A 25,347-nucleotide genomic window follows, 5' to 3' on the forward strand; every position below is an offset into this window, starting at 1 on the left:
TCAACGGTTGGTGTCTGAATCTTCCTAAATCTCTCTGATGAAAAGAAATATGAACAACTACGAGAGCCTATGTCGTACATTATAGCATATTATGCATCGTTTATAAGGCATTATAAATGTCCTCATAATGCATTATGAAGAGGGTATTTATTCGTAGGAAGTATTATGAAAAAAATTCTACTGAAAATCAATAGCAACAACGGATACAACCATGTTGAATAATAACCTGAAGAAGTGTAGTCCCCAGCGATGTTATGCACCAGTCTTAATACTTTTACACCTATTATCTGCTCTAATTCACTTTGGCATGCTGAGATTTGCAATGAATGGAGTGAATGGAGTATTTGTAAGGTGGAAAGTAATTCTGTATACATTGACTGTGTCCCAAATGGCTTCCTAATCCTTTACACAGGGCACTACTTTTCACCAGAGGTTATAGTGCACTATGTAGGGAATAGGCTGCTATTTAGAACACATCCATTATAACAGGGAATAGGCTGCTATTTAGAACACATGCAATATAATCAGGATGACACGTTGTTTCCTACCTTTGGACCTTCTTTCCCTGGATTACCGAGAGGTCCTCGCACTCCTGGATCCCCCTGTTTAGAATGGACACACACACACACACGCGCAAATCAACGCACGCAAGAACGCCTGCATAGAGAAAGGCACACACACACAAACCCCCTCACACAACCTGTCCCTAAGGGTTCCATTCTCACCCTTCTGTGCAGGCAGGCAGGCAGGCAGGCAGGCAGGCAGGCAGACGCACGCACGCACGCACGCACGCACGCACGCACGCACGCACGCACGCACGCACGCACGCACGCACGCACGCACGCACGCACGCACGCACGCACGCACGCACGCACGCACGCACGCACGCACGCACGCACGCACGCACGCACGCACGCACGCACGCACGCACGCACGCACGCACGCACGCACGCACGCACGCACGCACGCACGCACGCACGCACGCACGCACGCACGCACGCACGCACGCACGCACGCACGCACGCACGCACGCACGCACGCACGCACGCACGCACGCACGCACGCACGCACGCACGCACGCACGCACACACACACACACACACACACACACACACACACACACACACACACACACACACACACACACACACACACACACACACACACACACACACACACACACACACACACACACTCAGTAAAGATAATCAGACACTCACCTTTTCTCCCACCATGCCTTGCACTCCTGTCGCTCCATAGGTTCCCTTCTCGCCCTTCTGCCCAGGCAGACCTGGCACTCTGGTCTGGCACACAGTGCAGGCATTCTGCCAACACACAGCGGGGGGGGGGGGGGGGAGGTATGGTCATACAGGTATCTGTCATCTCACTGAGTCACAGCAGGGACATGCAGTGCTCCTTTTGTTTGTATTCCATCTCCCCTGGGTCGAAGAACAGGGGCCGTGTCTTAATGTTCTCTCTTTCCACAACATGGAAGTTCCTGTGAGCAGACTGAGAACCAGACATTGTCCTGTTTCCCACCCACTCTCTAACTGACTGTGACATTTGGGGGATCATTTGAAATATCACAGTCTCCCATCCAGTTCAGGTAACACTTATTTACATTCAAATAGTTAGTCTTAGTCTGTGTTTGAGAAATCAGCCCTGTCTGGGAAATCAGCCCTGTCTGGGAAATCAGCCCTGTCTGGGAAATCAGTCCTGTCTGGGAAATCAGTCCTGTCTGGGAAATCAGCCTTGTCTTGGAAATCAGTCCTGTCTGGGAAATCAGCACTGTCTTGGAAATCAGTCCTGTCTGGGAAATCAGCCTTGTCTTGGAAAGGTATAATATCGCACCTAATTATGAACCTGGAACATCTCAAAGGGACCTGCTCTGGAGAGATACACTCTGTACTCGTGCACTGTGGAGTTGTTGAAGTGTACTTTCCCTACAGCAGCAGACATTCTGTACTCTGCTGAAGATAATTAGGTTAAACTGTATCAGTTACCCAGAGGCACTTAGTTCATAGAACAATGCTATGATTATACACTGAGTGTACAAAACATTGAGGACATCCTCCTAATATTGAGTTGCACCTCCCCCTTTGCAATCAGAACAGCCTCAATTCGTCGGGGCATGGACTCTATAAGGTGTCGAAAGCGTTCCACAGGGATGCTGGCCCAATGCTTCCAACAGTTTTGTCAAGTTGGGTGGATGTCCTTTGGGGGGTAGACCATTCTTGATACACACAGGAAACTGTTGAGAATGAAAAACCCAGCAGCATTGCAGTTCTTGAAACAAACCGGTGCACCTGGCACCTACTACAATACCCTCAAAGGCAATTCAATATTTTGTCTTGCCCATTCACCCTCTGAATGGCACACACACACAATCCATGTATCAATTGTCTCAAGGCTTAAAAATCCTTCTTTAACCTGTCTCCTCTCCTTCATCTACACTGATGAAGTGGATTTAACAAGTGACATCAATAAGGGATCATAACTTTCACCTGGATTCACCTGAAAAGAGCAGGTGTTCCTAATGTTTTGTCCACTCAGTGTACATACAGTAGAAGAACACCACAGGAGGTTGGTGGGACCTGAATTAGGGAGGACGGGCTCGTGGTAATGACTGGAGCGGAATGGTTTCCATGTGTTTGATGCCGTTTCAGACGTTATTACTTGCTGTCCTCCCCTCAGCAGCCTCCACTGAAGAACACACAGGTTGTTGAATACGTTCCACCTCCAACCATTCAGCTGTAGATATCAATTCTGTTTATACAGCATGAAGGCTATATGACCCCTAGTGTCACTGCCATTTAGACTCATCAGAGAAGAACAGTGGGAAGATATTTTATGTAATTTTATGTAAGTACAAATCTTTTTTTCTGAGAGAGACTTGAGCGAAGTGTCTTGAAATAAAAAGGTCCAATTCAGTTAAGTGCTCCTTTCAGTGTGAAATAGCAAATACCATCTGCTGTAAAGTGACCAAACTCTGTCAATTAAAGAAAAGCTATTGTTAGGGAGGGTTGTCATTCAGCTCATCAAGTTGGATGACGCAGAGTCAAGCCAGCAGCACATTGTAAAAAAGGCCTTTAAACAGGCAGGTTAGCGTTTTTTTTGTCATGAATCTTGTTCTGGAGACAGCTCTGCAGAGTGGTCACTAGCTAGCACAGCCACAAAGTCATACAATCAGATTTTACATCTAACCTTAATCTTAACCATACTGCTAAACCTAAACTAAGACCAAAAAGCCAATGTTTGTTTAAATGAGATTTTACAACATAGCCAAGTTTGACTTTGCAGCTGGCCAATCTAGTGGAAATCGCTCAGTTCTGCCTCCAGGACAAGATTCATGACAATAAATGTCAATCTGCTTTGAACAGCTAAAAGCTTGGAAACTTTATTAATTTAACTGTGCTTCCTTTCTTTGGTCTGGTAGAATAAAAAATCTCTCTCTCTCTCTCTCTCTCTCTCTCTCTCTCTCTCTCTCTCTCTCTCTCTCTCTCTCTCTCTCTCTCTCTCTCTCTCTCTCTCTCTCTCTCTCTCTCTCTCTCTCTCTCTCTCTCTCTCTCTCTCTCTCTCTCTCTCTCTCTCTCTCTCTCTCTCTCTCTCTCTCTCTCTCTCTCTTTCTTTCTTTCTCTCAGCAGCATACATCAACAAGGCGTGGGAGTGTTGGAGAGATAGATGGAAAAGTAGAAAAGTATTGTCCCTTAAAGACATAGCAACAAGGTTGCCGTGAGAACAAACAACTGACAACAGAAAGCCCTATTCCCTATATAGTGCACTACTGTTGACAAGAGCCCTATTCCCTATATAGTGCACTACTGTTGACCAGAGCCCTATTCCCTATATAGTGCACTACTGTTGACCAGAGCCCTATTCCCTATATAATGCACTACAGTTGACAAGAGCCCTATTCCCTATATAGTGGACTGCTGTTGACAAGAGCCCTATTCCCTATATAGTGCACTACTGTTGACAAGAGCCCTATTCCCTATATAGTGGACTGCTGTTGACAAGAGCCCTATTCCCTATATAGTGGACTGCTGTTGACCAGAGCCCTATTCCCTATATAGTGGACTGCTGTTGACCAGAGCCCTATTCCCTATATAGTGGACTGCTGTTGACCAGAGCCCTATTCCCTATATAGTGGACTGCTGTTGACAAGAGCCCAGCTGTAGCTCTCTGGTCAAAAGTAGTTCACAGTGTAGGGAATAGGGTACCATTTTGGACACAGGCCCTGTGTACTCCAGGAGGGATGTATTGAACAACAGCATTCTTCTATGGACATATCAAGGATTCCTGTTGAATATAATAATGCATTTCCATAGTGGATTTCCAATTTCTTGAATTTCTAGCTGCAGTTCACCACCTCCGCCTGATGGAGGCGCTCCTGAGCTTCTGTTAATAATACCGTAACATCACCCTAATAGGTTTACTACTGGTAAAAAGTTTGTTTTTGGATTACAACTGTGAGGTCTTAAACTGTGAAATACACCACTGTGGCTGCAATCACAGTAACTGATGCAATTAAAGCAGGCTAAATTATTACCTGTTTCTACACCCTCAGTCAATGTGGATCTACATGTTGGCACTTCAAGGTGTTAAAAGAACATCTTCCATTAATCTTGTCAATGAAAAAATAATGTATGATTTATGTCCCACACTGAATAATGTTGGAATGACAATTGATGGGAATAATCACAGGACACAACGGTAATAAATGAAACAGTCCAGTACCTTGAGTAAAGAGCTCATATCTCCCACAATTGGCAAGGCAGTCTGTTGGAAAGACAAATTATCATCAGAAATTTTGTATAATGACTATAGATGTAAAGAAATGTCAATGAATATTTTTGTGATGTTTTTCAGTCAGATCACAGTTGAATGAACCTCATAATTATCTCAGCATCACTCGAAGCTTGAAATCTTATGAATGACACTGAAACACTCAAAGTTGCCATGACTGGTTTTATTGTGGTATGAATGCTTATACATAACCTCTTCAAGTACAGTGTAACCAAATCTTCTCCTGTGATTTCAGTTTCCTGTAAAACAGTTGTCTTTCTGTGGTTTTGAGGCCTTTAAGCTAAACATGGTACAGTGGGCTTAGCACCTCCACAGTATATCTCTGAGAGATTAGAACGAGATGAGCGGTTAACTTACTGGTTGACCCGCGGGGCCAGGTGGACCTGGGGGACCTTCTCGACCAGGGGATCCCTTTAAATGAGAGAAATAATGATGTCACCAGCTATGAGACCAGGGGAAACACACAGCGCTGCACACCCTTGGCCCACGCTTTGACATTCATCCTAATGGGGTGCTGTGTGTGTGTTTCTGATGTGTCCAGAAACTGTTGCTACTTCCTCATGCAGACATAAAGGAAACACATCTTTCATCAGAATGTTAGTTTCTCTTTTTATCTGCAGACCGTGGAGGAGAAGAAGAGTGGAGGAGAGGAGGAGAGGAGGAGAGGAACAGTGGAGGAGGGGAAGAGAGGAGGAGTGGAGTAGAGGAGGAGAGGAAGAGTGGAGGAGCGGAGGAGAAGAAGAGCGGAGGAGAGGAAGAGTGGAGGAGAGGAAGAGTGGAGGAGAGGAAGAGTGGAGGAGAGGAAGAGTGGAGGAGAGGAAGAGTGGAGGAGAGGAGGAGAGGAGGAGAGGAGGAGTGGAAGAGTGGAGGAGAGGAGGAGAGGAAGAGTGGAGGAACGGAGGAGAGGAGGAGAGGAAAAGTGGAGTAGGGGAAGAGAGGAGGACAGGAGGAGAGGAGGAGTGGAAGAGTGGAGGAGGGGAAGAGAGGAGGACAGGAGGAAAGGAGGAGAGGAAAAGTGGAGGAGAGGAAGAGTGGAGGAGAGGAAGAGTGGAGGAGAGGAAGAGTGGAGGAGAGGAAGAGTGGAGGAGAGGAAGAGTGGAGGAGAGGAAGAGTGGAGGAGAGGAGGAGAGGAGGAGAGGAGGAGTGGAAGAGTGGAGGAGAGGAGGAGAGGAAGAGTGGAGGAACGGAGGAGAGGAGGAGAGGAAAAGTGGAGTAGGGGAAGAGAGGAGGACAGGAGGAGAGGAGGAGTGGAAGAGTGGAGGAGGGGAAGAGAGGAGGACAGGAGGAAAGGAGGAGAGGAAAAGTGGAGGAGAGGAAGAGTGGAGGAGAGGAAGAGTGGAGGAGAAGAGGAGAGGAAGAGTGGAGAAGAAGAAGAGTGGAGGAGAAGAAGAGTGGAGGAGAGGAGGAGAGGAGGAGAGGAGGAGAGGAAGAGTAGAGGAGGGGAAGAGAGGAGGACAGGAAGAGTGGAGGAGGAGAAGAGAGGAGGAGAGGAAGAGTGGAGGAGAAGAAGAGCGGAGGAGAGGAAGAGTGGAGGAGAGGAAGAGTGGAGAGGAAGAGGAAGAGTGGAGGAGACAAAGAGTGGAAGAGAGGAGGAGAGGAAGAGTGGATGAGAGGAAGGGTGGATGAGAGGAAGAGAGGAGGAGCAGAAGAGCGGAAGAGTGGATGAGAGGAGGAGAGGAAGAGTGCTTCTACACCTGCATTGCTTGCTGTTTGGGGTTTTAGGCTGGGTTTCTGTACAGCACTTTGATATATCAGCTGATGTAAGAAGGGCTATATAAATACATTTGATTTGTTTTGATTTGGAGGAGTGGAGGAGAGGAAGAGTGGAGGAGTGGAAGAGTGGAGGAGAGGGAAAGTGGAGGAGAGGGAAAGTGGATGCAAGGAAGAGGGGAGGAGAGGAGGAGAAGAGGAAAGGAGGAGAAGAGGAGAGAAAGAGTGGAGGAGTGGAGGAGAGGAAGAGAGGAAGAGAGGAAGAGGGGAGGAGAGGAGGAGAAGAGGAGAGAAAGAGTGGAGGAGTGGAGAAAAGATGTGAGGAAAAGGAATGTTAGTTTCTCTTTTTATCTCCAGATGTAAAGTATCACTGTGTCTCCATTCCTGCAGAGAGAGGAGGACAGGGGGAGTGAAGGAGATGAATGAGTCAGGGAGGAAGAGAGGAAGGAAGGTCTTGATCCCACTCACCTCTCTCCCCGGGGTCCCAGCCGGGCCTGAGAATCCGGAGGGTCCACGAGGGCCCTAGGAGATAAGACAACCCCCATAACACACTAATGAGATCAGGGCCCGTATCTAAAAGGCTCTCAGATTAGGATTGCTGACCTGGGATCAGAATATACAGTATATCCTCAACCCTCACAAAGAAGAAGACATGCAACTAAATCTATGATGAGACTAACACCAGTCCTGATGAGACTAACACCAGTCCTGATGAGACTAACACCAGTCCTGATGAGATTAACACCAGTCCTGATGAGATTAACACCAGTCCTGTTGAGATTAACACCAGTCCTGTTGAGACTAACACCAGTCCTGTTGAGACTAACACCAGTCCTGATGAGACTAACACCAGTCCTGTTGAGACTAACACCAGTCCTGATGAGACTAACACCAGTCCTGTTGAGACTAACACCAGTCCTGTTGAGACTAACACCAGTCCTGATGAGACTAACACCAGTCCTGATGAGATTAACACCAGTCCTGTTGAGATTAACACCAGTCCTGATGAGACTAACACCAGCCCTGTAGAGACTAACACCAGTCCTGATGAGACTAACACCAGTCCTGATGAGACTAACACCAGTCCTGATGAGACTAACACCAGTCCCGATGAGACTAACACAAGTCCTGATGAGACCAACACCAGTCCTGATGAGACTAACACCAGTCCTGATGAGACTAACACCAGTCCTGATGAGACTAACACCAGTCCTGATGAGACTAACACCAGTCCTGATGAGACTAACACCAGTCCTGATGAGACTAACACCAGTCCTGTTGAGACTAACACCAGTCCTGATGAGACTAACACCAGTCCTGATGAGACTAACACCAGTCCTGATGAGACTAACACCAGTCCTGATGAGACTAACACCAGTCCTGATGAGACTAACACCAGTCCTGATGAGACTAACACCAGTCCTGATGAGACTAACACCAGTCCTGTTGAGACTAACACCAGTCCTGATGAGACTAACACCAGTCCTGATGAGACTAACACCAGTCCTGATGAGACTAACACCAGTCCTGATGAGACTAACACCAGTCCTGATGAGACTAACACCAGTCCTGATGAGACTAACACCAGTCCTGATGAGACTAACACCAGTCCTGATGAGACTAACACCAGCCCTGATGAGACTAACACCAGCCCTGATGAGACTAACACAAGTCCTAAACCTATAAAATATATGACATATTAATTTTAAATGCATAAACTACAATATCATTGGAATTAAATAGTTGTTTCAGAGTTGATCTCCTCAACCTTTAGACTGAAGACTAAGGTTTCATCTAAGCATCCAGGAGCACAATACTGGAAGGTACTGTAGCTATTCCATACTCTAATATCACAGGAATCAGATGGATGTGTGTGTGTGTGTGTGTGTGTGTGTGTGTGTGTGTGTGTGTGTGTATGTGTGTGTGTGTGTGTGTCTGGACAGGAGATATTCTTCCACATACCTCAAATCCTCTCTCTCCTCTCTGTCCCATGGGGCCCTATAAGAACACATCACACAGCTTGTTTACAACAACACCACCCCTTCAGCACACAGACAGACAGACAGACAGACAGACAGACAGACAGACAGACAGACAGACAGACAGACAGACAGACAGACAGACAGACAGACAGACAGACAGACAGACAGACAGACAGACAGACAGACAGACAGACAGACAGACAGACAGACAGACAGACAGACAGACAGACAGACAGACAGACAGACACGACAGACAGACAGACAGACAGACAGACAGACAGACAGACAGACAGACAGACAGACAGACAGACAGACAGACAGACAGACAGACAGACAGACAGACAGACAGACAGACAGACAGACAGACAGACAGACAGACAGACAGACAGACAGACAGACAGACAGACAGACAGACAGACAGACAGACAGACAGACAGACAGACAGACAGACAGACAGACAGACAGACAGACAGACAGACAGACAGACAGACAGACAGACAGACAGACAGACAGACAGACAGACAGACAGACAGACAGACAGACAGACAGACAGACAGACAGACAGACAGACAGACAGACAGACAGACAGACAGACAGACAGACAGACAGACAGACAGACTTGTTATTAACACCAACAGCAGTTCAGTCCAAGATCCAGTAAAGGACCGTGTTTCAACATTCATCCTTTGCTATGTTCCATTGATCCATTGCTTTCCAACAACCCTGAATTTCACTATATTAACAAACCAAAGGGAAAAACTCAAGCGGGCATTTTTGAAGTTGAAACCAGCATCAGCCTCACGGAGGATAGATAGATGGTGAAGTAGTGTGTAATGCTGAAGTTCCACAATGTTTTTAAATCTAATCTGGGAATTAATGTTCATTGAATGTAGTCTTTACTGTATCATTCATTTGACCAGGATAAAATCATATATAAGTCTATGCACAAGCCATTCTGAAGATGACTGAACTGAAAAGGTGTGTGAAATGTTGTCCAATAGAAAGGTTTTGGGAAGATTACAGGTTAGAGAGATGGGGCTGCAACTGCTGGGATTCTCTGGAGGATTGGTTTGAAAAGCAAAACATGTATTTGTGAAAATGTCAACGGACAATAAAGTATGAACAAGAGAAAAATGAGAAATGTTCCAGTGCCATGTACTCACAGGAGGTCCTTCAACGCCCAGACCAGGCTCTCCTTTCTCCCCTAGGTCTCCTGGTACACCAGGGACGCCACGCTCACCCTGACAGAGAAGAGAGGGGGGAACAGGGAACTCATTTTGATGACTGTTAAAGGGAAGAGGGGGGGGGGGGAGAGGGAACTCATTTTGATGACTGTTAAAGGGAAGAGGGGGGGGGAACAGGGAACTCATTTTGATGACTGTTAAAGGGAAGAGAGGGGGGAACAGGGAACTCATTTTGATGACTGTTAAAGGGAAGAGAGGGGGGAACAGGGAACTCATTTTGATGACTGTTAAAGGGAAGAGAGGGGGGGACAGGGAACTCATTTTGATGACTGTTAAAGGGAAGAGAGGGGGGAACAGGGAACTCATTTTGATGACTGTTAAAGGGACTAGGGTGCCATTTGGGACCCAGGTCAATAAAAGGAGAGTTCCCTGGCTTTAACAGGACCTGTGTTTCAGATCCCTGACATCAGTGAATAATATAATAATGTATGCCACCTGACAGTAACAGTAACCGCAGAGACTTTTAGTACATCTATATGTGACCATTGTGGGAATTGAACCCTCATCCTTGGTGTTGCTAGTGCCACACTCTTACCAACTGAGCCACAAGTGGATGAACTGGGTTCATTTGAGGTATTAGAAGAGCTAGTCATCCTTCAGATGTTTTCTAATGTGATCATCATAGCCAGAGGAAATATCCCTCATCTAGCTAGAGAATAATAAGTCCAGATTGTGGTAACCCTGGGTGGTCTGCCTGTCTGTTTTGTCCCTCTTCCCCCACCATAGGGGGCTGCCAGCCTGTTTTTGCCCTGTTCCTCCACCATAGGGGTTGTTTTTCTACCTTTGGCCCTCGTGATCCTCTGGGTCCAGATGTCATCCCCTCTCCCTGCCATGGCGAAGAAAAGAAGAAAAACCAAAATGAGTTTCACAACCCAGACATCATACAGCATACGTCAGCATTGATAATAAGATGACGCTGACAGAGATGGTCGCCTCGCTTCGCGTTCTCAGGAAACTATGCAGTATTTTGTTTTTTTAATGTTTTATTTCTTACACTATTACCCCAGGAAATCTTATTTTTTTCACAAGCATTTCGCTACACTCGCATTGACATCTGCTAACCATGTGTACGTGACAAATAGCATGTGATATGATGTAAAGGTTGGAGACTAAACATGTAAGATACAGATACATACCGTCTGAAATATACCAAGACACTCTGACCAAGTAGCTGCAGTTAAAAAGCCTTTATTAAGTCAAATCAAATGTTATGTGTCACCTGCTTCGTAAACAACAGGTGGAGACTAACAGTGAAATGATAACGGGTCCTTCCCAACAATACAGAGAGGAAGTCAGTAGAGAAATAATAGAAAGTAAAACACTTAATAATAAAAGTAATAATAGACACAGAATGAGTCAATGATAACTTGTCTATACTGTCTGCAAGGAGTACCAGTACTGAGTAATGATAACTTGTCTATACTGTCTGCAAGGAGTACCAGTACTGAGTAATGATAACTTGTCTATACTGTCTGCAAGGAGTACCAGTACTGAGTAATGATAACTTGTCTATACTGTCTGCAAGGAGTACCAGTACTGAGTAATGATAACTTGGCTATATACAAGAGGTACCAGTACTGAGTAATGATAACTTGGCTATATACAAGAGGTACCAGTACTGAGTAATGATAACTTGGCTATATACAAGAGGTACCAGTACTGAGTAATGATAACTTGTCTATATACAAGGAGTACCAGTACTGAGTAATGATAACTTGGCTATATACAAGGGGTACCAGTACTGAGTAATGATAACTTGGCTATATACAAGAGGTACCAGTACTGAGTAATGATAACTTGGCTATATACAAGAGGTACCAGTACTGAGTAATGATAACTTGTCTATATACAAGGAGTACCAGTACTGAGTAATGATAACTTGGCTATATACAAGAGGTACCAGTACTGAGTAATGATAACTTGGCTATATACAAGGGGTACCAGTACTGAGTGGATGTGCAGGGGTACGAGGTCATTGAGGTAGATATGTACATATAGTTAGAGATTAATAATAAAGTAGGACTAAATAATAAAGTATCCATGTAGGAAAGTTCAAACAAGCCAAACAATTCGTCTACTGCAAATCACGCATCAACAATTCACTTTGAGAACAAGACAGTGTTTCTCCCAGAAGCACAGCTGCTGCCTGTGTGAGACTTCAATGGGAATATGGAATATACCTCCAACTACACAGGGCAAACAGTAGGAACACTTCATTTCACCACGAGCCTTGTGTTCAATACTCTCCTACTTTACAACATGTTTTAACAGCTTCTACGTTGTGAAGTGAGACCCATAATGCTCTGCTGCTGCCACACACAAAAGTCCAGGGGTGTCTCCCAAATAACACCCTATTCCCTAAATAGTGCCCTATGGGCCCTGGTCAAAAGGGATGCACTATAAAGGGAATAGGGTGCCATTCTGGACGCACCCTTGATTGGGATCGGGGATAAGCATTATTTACAGTACACCTCCTTGATGGAAAATGGATTTCTGTGTTCAGCATGCATTAGTGCTACAACTAAGTCCTGCATTGCACAATGTAAATCAGCCTCTGAAACGTTGCTTCATGCTAATGCAGCAGTTTTGAAATAAAGCTCCCCCACATTTTAAGAAGTGTTCAGAGTACAAATAAAACTAAAGTTGGATGAACTCAAATAACCTGTGTTTCTCTGGTTTTACTTCATCAAGGGTGCAGTGGTGTGTCCTTTGAATTGGCACTGAATTCAATATGTAAATAAGTTGAAATGTCTCTCTCTCTCTCTCTCTCTCTCTCTCTCTCTCTCTCTCTCTCTCTCTCTCTCTCTCTCTCTCTCTCTCTCTCTCTCTCTCTCTCTCTCTCTCTCTCTCTCTCTCTCTCTCTCTCTCTCTCTCTCTCTCTCTCTCTCTCTCTCTCTCTCTCTCTCTCTCTCTCATCCATCCATCCATCCATCCATCCATCCATCCTCTATCCCTCCATCACTGCCCTCCTCAACTACTCACAGGCCGGGTCCCAAATCTGGCTTGCCCACTACTTACTTAAACTGCATACTGTGTAGCACTAATCATACAACATAGTATTTAGAATGTACTGGTTAGTAACAATGAATGCAGTAACACTGAATATCAGCATACTAGGCTCCTCCTACTGAGACTGTGCCATCTAATTCCCTGCTGGGAACGTAATGTTGAGTTGTTGCATTGACATTGACTGATTAATTAATATTATGCTACGCAAAAAAAAATCTAAACTAATCCAATCTGTTAGTTGGACTTATTGCACCCATTACTGAGTTGTTGTTCCAGTTTAATGGTTTAGGTAGTCTTATTTATCCTTCTGTTTAACCCTGCCAGTCATTCAGAAAACATGTTGTTGTGAGTGAAGAACAGCTCCAATTGTTGGATATCCCCACTCTGGCTGGATTCCAATAGGATTCAAACATCACTTTGCATGCCAGCATGAGTCCAAAACACAGCGAAGGCTGGTCACCAGCAAACACACAGTGAAGGCACCATGAAACACAGTGAAGACACCATGAAACACAGTGAAGGCACCATGAAAACACAGTGAAGGCACCTTGAAAACACAGTGAAGGCTGGTCACCAGCAAACACACAGTGAAGGCACCATGAAAACACAGTGAAGGCACCATGAAAACACTGTGAAGCTGGTCCCCAGCAAAACAGAGTGAAGAACCCATGAAAACACTGTGAAGGCACCATGAAAACACTGTGAAGGCACCATGAAAACACAGTGAAGGCACCATGAAAACACTGTGAAGGCACCATGAAAACACAGTGAAGGCTGGTCACCAGCAAACACACAGTGAAGGCACCATGAAAACACTGTGAAGGCACCATGAAAACACAGTGAAGGCACCATGAAAACACAGTGAAGGCACCATGAAAACACAGTGAAGGCACCATGAAAACACTGTGAAGCTGGTCCCCAGCAAAACAGAGTGAAGAACCCATGAAAACACTGTGAAGGCACCATGAAAACACTGTGAAGGCACCATGAAAACACAGTGAAGGCACCATGAAAACACTGTGAAGGCACCATGAAAACACAGTGAAGGCTGGTCACCAGCAAACACACAGTGAAGGCACCATGAAAACACTGTGAAGGCACCATGAAAACACTGTGAAGGCACCATGAAAACACAGTGAAGGCTGGTCACCAGCAAACACACAGTGAAGGCACCATGAAAACACTGTGAAGGCTGGTCACCAGCATAACACAGTTGAAGGCACCATGAAAACACAGTGAAGGCTGGTCACCAGCATAACACAGTTGAAGGCACCATGAAAACACAGTGAAGGCACCATGAAAACACAGTGAAGGCTGGTCACCAGCATAACACAGTTGAAGGCACCATGAAAACACAGTGAAGACACCATGAAAACACAGTGAAGGCACCATGAAAACACAGTTGAAGGCACCATGAAAACACAGTGAAGGCACCATGAAAACACAGTGAAGGCTGGTCACCAGCATAACACAGTTGAAGGCACCATGAAAACACAGTGAAGGCACCATGAAAACACAGTGAAGGCACCATGAAAACACAGTGAAGGCTGGTCACCAGCATAACACAGTTGAAGGCACCATGAAAACACAGTGAAGGCACCATGAAAACACAGTGAAGGCACCATGAAAACACAGTGAAGGCTGGTCACCAGCATAACACAGTTGAAGGCACCATGAAAACACAGTGAAGGCACCATGAAAACACAGTGAAGGCACCATGAAAACACAGTGAAGGCACCATGAAAAAACAGTGAAGGCACCATGAAACACAGTGAAGGCACCATGAAAACACAGTGAAGGCACCATGAAAACACAGTGAAGGCACCATGAAAACACAGTGAAGGCACCATGAAACACAGTGAAGGCACCATGAAACACAGTGAAGGCACCATGAAAACACAGCGAAGGCACCATGAAAACACAGTGAAGGCACCATGAAAACACAGTGAAGGCACCATGAAAACACAGTGAAGGCACCTTGAAAACACAGTGAAGGCACCATGAAACACAGTGAAGGCACCATGAAAACACAGTGAAGGCACCATGAAAACACAGTGAAGGCACCATGAAAACACAGTGAAGGCTGGTCACCAGTAAAATCAGCAGTGGTGGAAAAAGTTCTCAACTGTCAAACCGGAGTAAAAGTAAAAATAATAGAAAATGACTGAAGTAAAAGTGAAAGTCACCCAAGTAAAATACTACTTGAGTAAAAGTCTAAAAGTATTTGGTTTTAAATATACTTAAGTATCAAAAGTACAGTTGAAGTCGGAAGTTTACATACACCTTAGCCAAATACATTTAAACTCAGTTTTTCACAATTCCTGACATTTAATCCTAGTAAAAAGTCCCTGTCTTAGGTCAGTTAGGATCACCACTTTATTTTAAGAATGCGAAATGTCAGAATAATAGTAGAGATAATGATTTATTTCAGCTTTTATTTCATTCATCACATTCCCAGTGGGTCAAAAGTTTACATACACTCAATTAGTATTTGGTAGCGTTGCCTTTAAATTGTTCAACTTGGGTCAAACATTTTGGGTAGCCTTCCACAAGCTTCCCACAATAAATTGGGTGAATTTTGGCCCATTCCTCCTGACAGAGCTGGTGTAACTGAGTCAGGTTTGTAGGACTCCTTGCTCGCACACGCTTTTTCAGTTCTGCCCACAAATTTTCTAGAGGATTGAGGTCAGGGCTTTGTGATGGCCACTTTGTTGTCCTGAAGCCATTTTGCCACAACTTTGGAAGTCTGCTTGGAGTCACTGTCCATTTGGAAGACCCATTTGCGACCAAGCTTTAACTTCCTGACATCTTGAGATGTTGCTTTAATATATCCACATAATTTTTCTGCCTCATGATGCCATCTATTTTGTGAAGTGCACCTGTCCCTCCTACAGCAAAGCACCCCAACAACATGATGCTGCCACCCCCGTGCTTCACGGTTGGGATGGTGTTCTTCAGCTTGCAAGCCTCCCCCTTTTTCCTACAAACATAACAATGGTCATTATGGCCAAACAGTTCTATTTTTGTTTTATCAGACCAGAGGACATTTCTCCAAAATGTACGATCTTTGTCCCCATGTGCGGTTGCAAACCGTAGTCTGGCTTTTTTATGGCGGTTTTGGAGCAGTGGCTTCTTCCTTGCTGAGCAGCCTTTCAGGTTATGTCGATATAGGACTCGTTTTACTGTGGATAGAGATACTTTTGTACCTGTGTCCTACAGCATCTTCACAAAGTCCTTTGCTGTTGTTCTGGGATTGATTTGCACTTTTTGCACCAAAGTACATTCATCCTTCCCTCTCTACATTCCTTCATCCTTCCCTCTCTGTATCCCTCCATCCTTCCCTCTCTATATCCCTCCATCCTTTCCTCTCTACATCCCTCCATCCTTCCCTCTCTATATCCCTCCATCCTTCCCTCTCTATATCCCTCCATCCTTCCCTCTCTACATCCCTCCATCCTTCCCTCTCTGTATCCCTCCATCCTGCCCTCTCTGTATCCCTCCATCCTTCCCTCTATACATCCCTCCATCCTTCCCTCTTCTACATCCCTCCATCATTCCCTCTCTACATCCCTCCATCCTTCCCTCTCTACATCCCTCCATCCTTCCCCCTTCTACATTACTCCATCCTTCCCTCTCTATATCCCTCAGTCCTTCCCTCTCTACATCCCTCCATCCTTCCCCCTCTGTATCCCTCCATCCTTCCCTCTCTGTATCCCTCCATCCTTCCCTCTCTATATCCCTCCATCCTGCCCTCTCTACATCCCTCCATCCTTCTACATTACTCCATCCTTCCCTCTCTATATCCCTCAGTCCTTCCCTCTCTACATCCCTCCATCCTTCCCTCTCTGTATCCCTCCATCCTTCCCTCTCTGTATCCCTCCATCCTTCCCTCTCTATATCCCTCCATCCTGCCCTCTCTACATCCCTCCATCCTTCTACATTACTCCATCCTTCCCTCTCTATATCCCTCAGTCCTTCCCTCTCTATATCCCTCCATCCTTCCCTCTCTGTATCCCTCCATCCTTCCCTCTCTGTATCCCTCCATCCTTCCCTCTCTGTATCCCTCCATCCTTCCCTCTATACATCCCTCCATCCTTCCCTCTCTACATTCCTCCATCCTTCCCTCTCTACATCCCTCCATCCTTCCCTCTCTGTATCCCTCCATCCTGCCCTCTCTACATCCCTCCATCCTTCCCTCTCTGTATCCCTCCATCCTTCCCTCTATACATCCCTCCATCCTTCCCTCTCTACATACCTCCATCCTTCCCTCTCTACATCCCTCCATCATTCCCTCTCTACATCCCTCCATCCTCCCCCCTTCTATATTACTCCATCCTTCCCTCTCTATATCCCTCAGTCCTTCCCTCTCTACATCCCTCCATCCTTCCCTCTCTACATCCCTCCATCCTTCCCTCTCTATATCCCTCCATCCTTTCCTCTCTACATCCCTCCATCCTTCCCTCTCTATATCCCTCCATCCTTCCCTCTCTATATCCCTCCATCCTTCCCTCTCTACATCCCTCCATCCTTCCCTCTCTGTATCCCTCCATCCTGCCCTCTCTGTATCCCTCCATCCTTCCCTCTATACATCCCTCCATCCTTCCCTCTTCTACATCCCTCCATCATTCCCTCTCTACATCCCTCCATCCTTCCCTCTCTACATCCCTCCATCCTTCCCCCTTCTACATTACTCCATCCTTCCCTCTCTATATCCCTCAGTCCTTCCCTCTCTACATCCCTCCATCCTTCCCTCTCTGTATCCCTCCATCCTTCCCTCTCTGTATCCCTCCATCCTTCCCTCTCTATATCCCTCCATCCTGCCCTCTCTACATCCCTCCATCCTTCTACATTACTCCATCCTTCCCTCTCTATATCCCTCAGTCCTTCCCTCTCTACATCCCTCCATCCTTCCCTCTCTGTATCCCTCCATCCTTCCCTCTCTGTATCCCTCCATCCTTCCCTCTCTATATCCCTCCATCCTGCCCTCTCTACATCCCTCCATCCTTCTACATTACTCCATCCTTCCCTCTCTATATCCCTCAGTCCTTCCCTCTCTACATCCCTCCATCCTTCCCTCTCTGTATCCCTCCATCCTTCCCTCTCTGTATCCCTCCATCCTTCCCTCTCTGTATCCCTCCATCCTTCCCTCTATACATCCCTCCATCCTTCCCTCTCTACATTACTCCATCCTTCCCTCTCTACATCCCTCCATCCTTCCCTCTCTGTATCCCTCCATCCTGCCCTCTCTACATCCCTCCATCCTTCCCTCTCTGTATCCCTCCATCCTTCCCTCTATACATCCCTCCATCCTTCCCTCTCTACATACCTCCATCCTTCCCTCTCTACATCCCTCCATCATTCCCTCTCTACATCCCTCCATCCTCCCCCCTTCTATATTACTCCATCCTTCCCTCTCTATATCCCTCAGTCCTTCCCTCTCTACATCCCTCCATCCTTCCCTCTCTACATCCCTCCATCCTTCCCTCTCTATATCCCTCCATCCTTCCCTCTCTACATCCCTCCATCCTTCCCCCTTCTATATTACTCCATCCTTCCCTCTCTATATCCCTCAGTCCTTCCCTCTCTACATCCCTCCATCCTTCCCTCTCTACATCCCTCCATCCTTCCCTCTCTATATCCCTCCATCCTTCCCGCTCTGTATCCCTCCATCCTTCCCTCTCTGTATCCCTCCATCCTTCCCTCTCTATATCCCTCCATCCTTCCCTCTCTACATCCCTCCATCCTTCCCCCTTCTATATTACTCCATCCTTCCCTCTCTGTATCCCTCCATCCTGCCCTCTCTACATCCCTCCATCCTTCCCTCTCTGTATCCCTCCATCCTTCCCTCACTATATCCCTCAGTCCTTCCCTCTCTACATTCCTCAGTCCTTCCCTCTCTGTATCCCTCCATCCTTCCCTCACTATATCCCTCAGTCCTTCCCTCTCTACATCCCTCAGTCCTTCCCTCTCTGTATCCCTCCATCCTTCCCTCACTATATCCCTCAGTCCTTCCCTCTCTACATCCCTCAGTCCTTCCCTCTCTGTATCCCTCCATCCTTCCCTCTCTGTATCCCTCCATCCTGCCCTCTCTGTATCCCTCCATCCTTCCCCCTTCTATATTACTCCATCCTGCCCTCTCTACATACCTCCATCCTTCCCTCTCTACATCCCTCCATCATTCCCTCTCTACATCCCTCCATCCTTCCCCCTTCTATATTACTCCATCCTTCCCTCTCTATATCCCTCAGTCCTTCCCTCTCTACATCCCTCCATCCTTCCCTCTCTGTATCCCTCCATCCTGCCCTCTCTGTATCCCTCCATCCTGCCCTCCTCCACACTTGTTTACCTACTCACTTCCTTAGAGCCATACCTCTCCCTGACACCATTAACATGCCAAGATCTCTCTTATTACTCTGCTCTAACGAACACATTAGCTCTTAATGTGTGTGTTTGTGTGTGCGTGTGTGCGTGTGTGTGTGTGTGTGTGTGTGTGTGTAGGTGTGTGTTTGTGCGCTCTGACCTAATGAGTAGTTAAACTGTCAGGCTTAATGTTCAGTTTAGCACCTTCCATGTACAAACAAACATTATTGCCCTAGCCTAACCTGAGAGCTGGCACCCTATTCCCTACATAGTGCACTACTTTTGACCAGGGCTTTGGAACAGCTTTAGGGAACAGGGTGCCACTCAGAACTAGTACCTATACTGCTAGCTGATATCTGCCATCACTGCTTGGACTTGCACCATGCAAAACGCAGAAAACCTGGGTTCAATCATTTTTTGAACTCATTGAAAATACTTACTTCGTGCTTGACTGAGCATGCTCTGCTTAATGGACCCAAGAAGAGATCCAACATGATAAACCCATGTGGCACTCCAGGTAGGCTGGAGCAAACTCTCTACAATATGAATGATTTCAAATAGTATTTCAACCCAGGTCTGAAACCAAGTCTAGTCAACCAACAAATCTTGACTGTTAAAACCTCTACCGCTTCTCTCTCCCGGATCCTGGATCCTCCTCATCAAAAAAGCTGACTAGCATAGCCTAGCCTAACGGGACAGGGATATCATATAATATAATTTTCATGAAATCACAAGTCCAATACAGCAAATGAAAGATAAACATCTTGTGAATCCAGGAATCATTTCCGATTTTTAAAATGTTTTACAGCGAAAACACAATATGTATTTCTATTAGCTAACCAGGATAGCCAAACACACAACCGCATATTTTCACCATGTTTCCACCGCACAGGTAGCTTTCACAAAACCGACAAAATAGAGATAAAATTAGTCACTAACCAAGAAACAACTTCATCAGATGACAGTCTTATAACATGTTATACAATACATTTATGTTTTGTTCGAAAACGTGCATATTTGAGGTATAAATCATAGTTTTACATTGCAGCCACCATCAAAAATAGCACCAAAGCAGCCAGAATAATTACAGAGAGCAACGTGAAATACATAAATACTCATCATAAAACATTTATGAAAAATACATGGTGTACAGCAAATGAAAGATAAACATCTTGTGAATCCAGCCAATATTTCCGATTTTTTAAAGTGTTTTACAGCGAAAACACAATATAGAATTATATTAGCTTACCACAATAGCCAAACACACAAAAGCATTTATTCACCGCAAAGGTAGCTTTCGCAAAAACCAGCAAAAGATATAAAATGAATCACTAACCTTTGGACAACTTCATCAGATGACAGTCTTATAACATCATGTTATACAATACATTTATGTTTTGTTCGAAAATGTGCATATTTAGAGCTACAAATCCTGGTTATACATTGTGAATACGTAGCAACGATTCACCAGAATCTCCGGAGATATTTTGGACACTCACCTAATCTGACCAAAGAACTCATCATAAACTTTACATAAAAATACTTGTTGTATGGCAAATGAAAGATACACTGGTTCTTAATGTAACCGCTGTGTTAGATTTTTAAAAATAACTTTACCATAACATACAGCTTGCGTTATTGTGAGACAGCACTCACCAACACGGCGGAGAATAGGAGTCAACATTTTACACAGAAATACGAAATAAAATCATAAATGTTTTCTTACTTTTGCTGAGCTTCCATCAGAATGTTGTACAAGGAGTCCTTGGTCCAGAATAAATCGTTGTTTGGTTTTAGAATGTCCATTTCTTCGGTCGAATTCGCGCCACAATGCTAGCCAAGGTTGCTAACATTCCCATCCTCTCTTGGCGCAAAGAACGGAAAACTCCAAAAGTCCCAATAAACGTTGAATAAACTGATAAAACTCGGTTGAAAAAACCTACTTTATGATGTTATTATCATATGTATCAAATAAAATCAGAGCCGGAGATATTCGCCGTGTATACCGAACGCTTTTCAGAAGACAATGTCGAGCTCCCCCGCGCGCCTTCGAAGACAAAGAAAATACCGGACCTGTCAGCTAGACACCCCATTCCACCTTCCACTGCCTGTTGACATCTAGTGGAAGGCGTATGAAGTGCATGCATATCGATAAATAAAAGCCAGTTGAATAGGCAGGCCCTGAAACAGAGCCTCGTTTTCAGATTTTTCACTTCCTGTGTGGAAGTTTGCTGCCAAATGAGTTCTGTTTTACTCACAGATATAATTCAAACAGTTTTAGAAACGTCACAGTGTTTTCTATCCAATAGTAATAATAATATGCATATTGTATGATCTAGAATAGAGTACGAGGCAGTTTAATTTGGGCACGATTTTTTCCAAAGTGAAAACAGCGCCCCCCTATTGACAAGAAGTTTTAAGCTCTGCTACTAGCTGGTACTGCAGGTGCTGTGTCTGTACAGGTAACTAGCTGGTACTGCAGGTACTGTGTCTGTACAGGTAACTAGCTGGTACTGCAGGTGCTGTGTCTGTACAGGTAACTAGCTGGTACTGCAGGTGCTGTGTCTGTACAGGTAACTAGCTGGTACTGCAGGTACTGTGTCTGTACAGGTAACTAGCTGGTACTGCAGGTGCTGTGTCTGTACAGGTAACTAGCTGGTACTGCAGGTGCTGTGTCAGTACAGGTAACTAGCTGGTACTGCAGGTGATGTGTCTGTACAGGTAACTAGCTGGTACTGCAGGTACTGTGTCTGTACAGGTAACTAGCTGGTACTGCAGGTGCTGTGTCTGTACAGGTAACTTGCTGGTACTGCAGGTGCTGTGTCTGTACAGGTAACTAGCTGGTACTGCAGGTACTGTGTCTGTACAGGTAACTAGCTGGTACTGCAGGTGCTGTGTCTGTACAGGTAACTAGCTGGTACTGCAGGTGCTGTGTCTGTACAGGTAACTAGCTGGTACTGCAGGTGCTGTGTCTGTACAGGTAACTAGCTGGTACTGCAGGTGCTGTGTCTGTACAGGTAACTAGCTGGTACTGCAGGTGCTGTGTCTGTACAGGTAACTAGCTGGTACTGCAGGTGCTGTGTCTGTACAGGTAACTAGCTGGTACTGCAGGTGCTGTGTCTGTACAGTTAACTAGCTGGTACTGCAGGTGCTGTGTCTGTACAGGTAACTAGCTGGTACTGCAGGTGCTGTGTCTGTACGGGTAACTAGCTGGTACTGCAGGTGCTGTGTCTGTACAGGTAACTAGCTGGTACTGCAGGTACTGTGTCTGTACAGGTAACTAGCTGGTACTGCAGGTGCTGTGTCTGTACAGGTAACTAGCTGGTACTGCAGGTGCTGTGTCTGTACAGGTAACTAGCTGGTACTGCAGGTACTGTGTCTGTACAGGTAACTAGCTGGTACTGCAGGTACTGTGTCTGTACAGGTAACTAGCTGGTACTGCAGGTGATGTGTCTGTACAGGTAACTAGCTGGTACTGCAGGTGATGTGTCTGTACAGTTAACTAGCTGGTACTGCAGGTGCTGTGTCTGTACAGGTAACTAGCTGGTACTGCAGGTGCTGTGTCTGTACAGGTAACTAGCTGGTAATGCAGGTGCTGTGTCTGTACAGGTAACTAGCTGGTACTGAAGGTGCTGTGTCTGTACAGGTAACTAGCTGGTACTGCAGGTACTGTGTCTGTACAGGTAACTAGCTGGTACTGAAGGTGCTGTGTCTGTACAGGTAACTAGCTGGTACTGCAGGTGCTGTGTCTGTACAGGTAACTAGCTTGTACTGCAGGTGCTGTGTCTGTACAGTTAACTAGCTGGTACTGCAGGTGCTGTGTCTGTACAGGTAACTAGCTGGTACTGCAGGTACTGTGTCTGTACAGGTAACTAGCTGGTACTGCAGGTGCTGTGTCTGTACAGGTAACTAGCTGGTACTGCAGGTGCTGTGTCTGTACAGGTAACTAGCTGGTACTGCAGGTGCTGTGTCTGTACAGGTAACTAGCTGGTACTGCAGGTGCTGTGTCTGTACAGGTAACTAGCTGGTACTGCAGGTGATGTGTCTGTACAGGTAACTAGCTGGTACTGCAGGTGCTGTGTCTGTACAGGTAACTAGCTGGTACTGCAGGTGATGTGTCTGTACAGGTAACTAGCTGGTACTGCAGGTACTGTGTCTGTACAGGTAACTAGCTGGTACTGCAGGTGATGTGTCTGTACAGGTAACTAGCTGGTACTGCAGGTGATGTGTCTGTACAGGTAACTAGCTGGTACTGCAGGTACTGTGTCTGTACAGGTAACTAGCTGGTACTGCAGGTGCTGTGTCTGTACAGGTAACTAGCTGGTACTGCAGGTGCTGTGTCTGTACAGGTAACTAGCTGGTACTGCAGGTGATGTGTCTGTACAGGTAACTAGCTGGTACTGCAGGTGCTGTGTCTGTACAGGTAACTAGCTGGTACTGCAGGTGCTGTGTCTGTACAGGTAACTAGCTGGTACTGCAGGTGATGTGTCTGTACAGGTAACTAGCTGGTACTGCAGGTACTGTGTCTGTACAGGTAACTAGCTGGTACTGCAGGTGCTGTGTCTGTACAGGTAACTAGCTGGTACTGAAGGTGCTGTGTCTGTACAGGTAACTAGCTGGTACTGAAGGTGCTGTGTCTGTACAGGTAACTAGCTGGTACTGCAGGTGCTGTGTCTGTACAGGTAACTAGCTGGTACTGCAGGTGCTGTGTCTGTACAGGTAACTAGCTTGTACTGCAGGTACTGTGTCTGTACAGGTAACTAGCTGGTACTGCAGGTGATGTGTCTGTACAGGTAACTAGCTGGTACTGCAGGTGCTGTGTCTGTACAGGTAACTAGCTGGTACTGCAGGTGCTGTGTCTGTACAGGTAACTAGCTGGTACTGCAGGTGCTGTGTCTGTACAGGTAACTAGCTGGTACTGCAGGTACTGTGTCTGTACAGGTAACTAGCTGGTACTGCAGGTGCTGTGTCTGTACAGGTAACTAGCTGGTACTGCAGGTGCTGTGTCTGTACAGGTAACTAGCTGGTACTGCAGGTGCTGTATAACGGAACAAATAAAGGAAACAGTTGAGTAAATGAGTGGGTGCTTCCACACATTTACATTTACATTTACATTTAAGTCATTTAGCAGACGCTCTTATCCAGAGCGACTTACAAATTGGTGCATTCACCTTATGATATCCAGTGGAACAACCACTTTACAATAGTGCATCTAACTCTTTTAAGGGGGGGGGGTTAGAAGGATTACTTTATCCTATCCTAGGTATTCCTTAAAGAGGTGGGGTTTCAGGTGTCTCCGGAAGGTGGTGATTGACTCCGCTGACCTGGCGTCGTGAGGGAGTTTGTTCCACCATTGGGGTGCCAGAGCAGCGAACAGTTTTGACTGGGCTGAGCGGGAACTGTACTTCCTCAGAGGTAGGGAGGCGAGCAGGCCAGAGGTGCTGTTCTGAGTTAATTAGACAATTAACATCCCATCATGCTTAGGGTCATGTATAAAAATGCCCAGTTGCCCATTATGTTGGCTACCATGGCTAGAAAGGACTTTGAAAGAGGGGTTTCTAAGGAGCATGTTTTAAAGTCTGTCTGTCTCAGTCACCAGACCTCAACCCAAATGAAGACTTCTAGGAGATTCTGGAGCAGCACCTGAGACAGCGTTTTCCACCAACTTCAACAAAACACCAAATGATGGAATTTCTCATGGAAGAATGGTGTTGCATCCCTCCAATAGAGTTCCAGACACGTGTAGACTCTATGACAAGTGTCATTCTGGCTGTTCTGGCTCGTGGTGGCCCAACGCCCTATTAAGACACTTTATGTTGGTGTTTCCTTTATTTTGGCAGTTACCTGTATGTAATGAACACTTGTAAATGCAAAGCTGGGTCCGCAAAGTAGTTTGCTGACAGCTTTAAGCCTCAGAACGGGGGTGGATAGGCCATTACCGTGGCTGGTGTCATTGAATGCTGGATTACTTACTAGCATTGCATCTGCATGAAGTCAGGGCTGTGCTGCGACAGGCACTCCTCTCAGTCAACATGTTTGCTGCTGTCGTCGCAGCTGTTTCTAGCTGATCTACTACTGTGTGTGTATGTGTTTGTGTGTGTCTGTTTGTGTGTGTCTGTCTGTGAGATCATGTGTCCAGTGATGACTGATTACCATGCACTGAATTCCAAAGTGATATATTAATCTAGTGTCTGTGTGTGTGTGTGTGTGTGTGTGTGTGTGTGTGTGTGTGTGTG

The 25,347-nt window shown here is 45.9% G+C and overlaps 1 protein-coding gene across 1 annotated transcript in view; it reads right to left on the bottom strand.

Annotated features, from left to right (window-relative positions):
• The window catches only part of LOC139562527 (collagen alpha-1(XIX) chain-like), a 241,821-nt gene that overhangs the window by 40,737 nt on the left and 175,737 nt on the right, over positions 1-25,347 (bottom strand). The window contains exons 30-37 of the mRNA XM_071380275.1: positions 10,524-10,568; positions 9,662-9,739; positions 8,479-8,514; positions 6,985-7,038; positions 5,164-5,217; positions 4,738-4,779; positions 1,221-1,325; positions 549-602 (exon numbers count right to left, since the gene is read on the bottom strand). Coding sequence (XP_071236376.1) covers positions 549-602; positions 1,221-1,325; positions 4,738-4,779; positions 5,164-5,217; positions 6,985-7,038; positions 8,479-8,514; positions 9,662-9,739; positions 10,524-10,568 — 468 coding nt within the window. The remainder of the gene's footprint in view (positions 1-548; positions 603-1,220; positions 1,326-4,737; positions 4,780-5,163; positions 5,218-6,984; positions 7,039-8,478; positions 8,515-9,661; positions 9,740-10,523; positions 10,569-25,347) is intronic.

The sequence above is a fragment of the Salvelinus alpinus genome, chromosome 32, assembly GCF_045679555.1.
Source record: "Salvelinus alpinus chromosome 32, SLU_Salpinus.1, whole genome shotgun sequence".
NCBI lineage: Eukaryota > Metazoa > Chordata > Actinopteri > Salmoniformes > Salmonidae > Salvelinus > Salvelinus alpinus.